Source organism: Anopheles ziemanni, chromosome 3 (genome assembly GCF_943734765.1).
Source record: "Anopheles ziemanni chromosome 3, idAnoZiCoDA_A2_x.2, whole genome shotgun sequence".
NCBI lineage: Eukaryota > Metazoa > Arthropoda > Insecta > Diptera > Culicidae > Anopheles > Anopheles ziemanni.
In genome coordinates, this window is record NC_080706.1 from 58,097,892 (window position 1) to 58,102,839 (window position 4,948).

At 40.6% G+C, this 4,948-nt stretch overlaps 1 protein-coding gene across 1 annotated transcript; it reads right to left on the reverse strand.

Moving 5' to 3' along the window:
• Positions 1 to 297: 297 nt before the first annotated feature.
• On the reverse strand, positions 298 to 4,690 carry LOC131285096 (large ribosomal subunit protein eL37A-like). The gene is given in 3 exon segments (XM_058313954.1): positions 298 to 437; positions 726 to 861; positions 4,679 to 4,690. Coding segments are annotated over 3 exon segments (288 nt in total).
• Between the last annotated feature and the right edge of the window lie 258 nt (positions 4,691 to 4,948).

A 4,948-nucleotide genomic window follows, 5' to 3' on the forward strand; every position in this document is an offset into this window, starting at 1 on the left:
GTGGCAAATCTACTTTACGTTATACAGACTAATGTTAACTCGCATTAATGATGCAAAGAACCGATGTCGACGGCAAAGAAGCCGCAACGAAAAATATGAACGAATTGAATTTCATGTGATTGAAACTAAACCCTATTGAGCTGATATGGATTCCACATTTCACGTTTTATTGCCGAACATGATCTTCCACCTTTTCAAGGGGGATCCACCATCAGAATACATTATCTCACAATAAGCGATAAAAATATTTATCGTGGGACATGATTCGTTTCTTCTATCCGAGTGCGCAATCGATGTTCACTGTTTTGCTGCAGCCTTGCGCTTCGCTACCTGACCTTAAGGAAGTCCGTTGCGGAAACGACGGAATACCACTTTAAGGTAGCGCATCCGGCCGGTGCCAGTAGTCTTCCTGCCCATGGCCTTCTCTGACCATTTATCTGTAAAATTGAAACAAATACCACCATTAATTCGAATTCTTGCATAATAAACCATCGTGTGGATCAAAGAAGCAGTTATTGTATTATATATATTATTGTTACTACAATAAGCATTGGCAATGCGTTATTGGATACTGTTTCAAGATTATACTCTATAACCTCTGCCGCTTGGAAAGAAAAGGATAGTAATACCTGAATGAGTGATATTAAAAGACATCTTTTCTTGGAGTAGTTGATTATTTCCAACGATTGTGGTCACATTTCGCCACGCTTGGAAAGGATACTTACAAGATCGGATTTTTGCTGCCGGATAGCCGCATCGCGAACAAGTATGCTTCTGAATATGGTATGACGATTTACCACAGCGACGGCACAACGTGTGGGACTTGTTGTAGCGCTTACCAAAGCTAGAAGTACCTTTGGTCTAGAAAAGAAAGTGTTTACAATTAGTTGGCTAAATAATAATTGATATAAAGATAAAACACAGCCCGATGGTAAAGCGTGGTTGAATCCTGAGATAATCGAGGATTGTGATGTGTGTTATGAACTTCAAATCAATTCGCAGCCTGATTGTGCATGTTTCTTCTACGTTTATTGTGCATCTAAATAATGTGGTCCTAACGGATTTAGGACGTAGCGTTGGAGAATAACGTTGAATTTCCGTTTAGTGTGCACGTAATTTTTATGACATAAACTTGATACATACCATTTTGAAGAGTTATCTCCGTAGTAGAACTACTTTGATTATGCGATCTCATCAGCAACCAATGAAATTAGTGTTGGCAGAATCGGGACTCGGAAGATTCGAAGATTCGATCCCTAGACGGATTCCAAAGATTCGAATCCCATCTGACAGAATCTAACCGCGTGACTACATTAGGCGTACCATACCAAAAAACTGGTACGCTCCAAGTGTCAAAAACCGATTTTTCTATCAGAATCGAGCGATGCAAGTGTAGTCACAAAACCTCTCACTCTAACCCTATGCTTTGTCCCGCTCACCTTATGTATTCAAACTGAATCCAGCAGTTTACGGTTACAGATGGTAATTACAGGCAAATAAAATCAATAAGATTCGTTTTACTACAGTGTTTCACGACTTAGAAAAGATTAGAATAATTTTATCAACGGATTGAATGCTGTATAACTTCTTTCGGCTAAACCTCAAACGGTGGCAAACCGAAAAAGAGAGTTTGTTATTATTTTTAAAAATAAGGGGGGCCCTAGGGCCCCCCTCATACCGCACCCCTAGATTGATTGCGTAGCCGAAATTAACGGCTGGCTCACGCTCACCACTGCGACCACCAAACGAAATAGTTGATGCTCTCCACAAATTAACTGATAACTGCTCGACAAGTTCTCACTAATATGAAAAGTCGAGCACTTCATCGAGCTCTTTCGAGCACACCATCGTCAGCCAACCCAGAAGTGCTGGGTTGCATTTGGTATGGTGCGCTGGAGCTAGACCGTACCAAGTTTTTGGTATGGTACGCCTAATGTAGTCACGCGGTAAGGCCGAAAATAAACGGCGCGCGTCCGACGCGTCCGTGTCCCGAATGTTAGGCTGATAATAGACGGCGCGCGTCCGACGCGTCCGTGTCCCGAATGTTATCTACAATCTGTCAAACTGACATCTTTTAGGTCACTTTCGGCACGCGCTAGCCGACGCGCCTGCCTGGACGCAGAGTTGCTTCGAGCAAGCAACTCTGCGTTCCACGCGCTAGCGCGTCCGTTGACGTTTCAATATAAATGTTCAGTTATAATTAGTTCGTTGAGTGGATGTTGTATAAAAACACACATCACACCTGCCACGCTAAGAAAGAATGAGTTTTTCTTCTTAAATTCTTAAAATAAAATATTTTTAAGCTGGCGACGCGCGTTCAAAATGGCGGGTGGTTAGCTAGACGATGCGCGTCCCTCGCGGGTAAATGACAATTCGTTAAACGTCAATTAGACCCCATTTTGACTGATGTTCGATAACATTCGGGACGCGGACGCTTCGGACGCGCGCCGTCTATTAGCGGCCTTATCTACAATCTGTCAAACTGACATCTTCTAGGACACTTTCGGCACGCGCTAGCCGACGCGCCTGCCTGGACGCAGAGTTGCTTCGAGCAAGCAACTCTGCGTTCCACGCGCTAGCGCGTCCGTTGACGTTTCAATATAAATGTTCCGTTATGGTTAATTCGTCGAGTGGATGTTGTATGAAAACACACATTACACCCGCCACGCTAAGAAAGAATGAGTTTTTCTTCTTAAATAGCTAAACTAAAGATTCTTTAACCGTCACCTGTTCAACCAAACTTACCTACGTAGCCGTTCAACCGGACTACCCATAGTCCATATATTTTGTATGGGAGATTCCGTTTTCCTGTACTTCAGACCAAATATCTCTTTATTGAGATGTCGGATCGATTTGAAATTTTCAGTGAACATACTTCAGGGTGTTTTCCAAAATATTGTGTATCTTTAATAATTTTAAAAATTCATTAAATATGTTAATTTGAGGTTCCAAAAAATTTCTCCCTTCACATTTATAACCATTCAACATATCTGTGTAGTTCATACATTTTGGATAGAAGTTAGTATTTTCTGTATTTTTGAACTGATATATTTGGTCGTAGATACTCAACTACTTGAAATTTTAGCGAAAGTTACATAAAATATTGTAAAAAACTAATAAACTTTCAATCGCTTAATTCAATCTCCATGCTTCATCTGTTAGTAGAGTTTTGCCCTTTACTTTATTTTTTTTCGTCAGAAATGAAATTCCTAGGAATTCTTCTATATGCCTGTCCAGTTTTATCTTTTATGAGGATTGAGTTTTTCCATAACTCTCACTTTTACTTAGCTTTCGTTGTACCTCGAATCACACGCATAGTCGAATGGAAGCGGATCAATAAACGTGTTTGTGGCGCACATTTCCTGAATAAAATGATGTGTAGCATACTTGTATTTAATATTAGATTAAGATTTTCAGACCTAAACGTAAGGTATAATCGCTTAAATTAAAGGATTCGTGTTTCCGAATCCCGGGGTCAATAATATCCAAACACAGCCAGAACACTCAAATACAGTGAACCACATAACGGATGCCAATCCGCCACAACAGTTCGAAAACGGTAACGCCGCGAACAACACAATAGATAACAACACACTACAATCGTTCGAGAGATACCTCCGAACCATTAAAAAACAAGAAGGATGCAACTTCAGTGACACTGTCGAAGTCGCAGAACTTAATTTTTTAGACTAAACTCGGCATTGCCTTACTTTCTTTTTTATGGTAACGCCTCGGAGCCATTAAAAATGCTCATTGATACCGGTTCTAATAAAAACTATATCCACCCGAAACATGCTAAAATTTTCCATAAAATCGATAAACCATTTTATGTATCTTCTGTAGCAGGAGACATAAAAATCGAAGCTTATTCACAAGCCCGTTTATTCCAACCATTTTCAGATAAAATGTTAAAATTTTATCATCTCGAAAACTTGAAATCATTTGATGCCATAATAGGGCACGATTCACTGAAAGAAATCAAAGCAGTCATTGATACAGCCAATGATGAATTAATCATTGACGGCACAAATGTAATACCCCTACAACAATATGAACTACAGGAAGTAAATAAAATAAACATCCGCGATAGTCATCTCAACCAAAACGAAAAAATACAGCTACATAACTTATTAAAGGAATATCAGGATCTTTTCCAACCACCTGATTCTAAATTACCTTTTACATCACAAGTAAAAGCTACCATAAGGACAAAAAATGAACCGCCAATCTACAGTAAAACTTATCCTTATCTCCAAGCACTTAAAGGTGAAATTAACAGGAAAAACTCCTAAATGATGGAATTATCAGACCTTCAAAATCCCCATACAATGCACCAGTGTGGATTGTTCCAAAAAAAAACTGGACGCTGTTAATGAAAAAAAAAAAATATAGACTTGTCGTAGACTACAGAAAATTAAATACACAAACAATAAGTGACAAATATCATTCTGCTTCCAACCATCGAGCTGAGAGGACGCAACTCCGATTTCGGATATCGCTATCTAACGGCTCGATCGTACGAGTTGATAAAGACAAAGCATTAGTAGAGAAGATAAAAGATACGATCGGTCACACACTACCAAGCTCAGGCCAGGCGCCAGGCGCATGTGAGACGAGCTCTCACACGCGGAGAGGGTAGAGGTTCATACCGTCGGTGTGCGATAAAGAACCCGTTTACTAAACGCGTCATTGTGTGTGGGTGTGAGGCTCTGTCCTCAACGCAGTTAAAGTGCTTGTGGTGTCGTTATAAGTGTTCCCCTGATTTCCCTCCTTCCCTGCTCCCTATAAAAGTGTGAGGCCGCCACTCCGAGCCTCGCCATGGAGGTGGAGGCGGAGAGACCTACTGGCTCTGAGGTTGAAAATGAGTCGTTCCCTAAACGGAAGGCCAGTGTGCCAGAGTGTGTAAAGGTCGACTACAAAAAGATGGCAGCACAAAAAACTACATCCG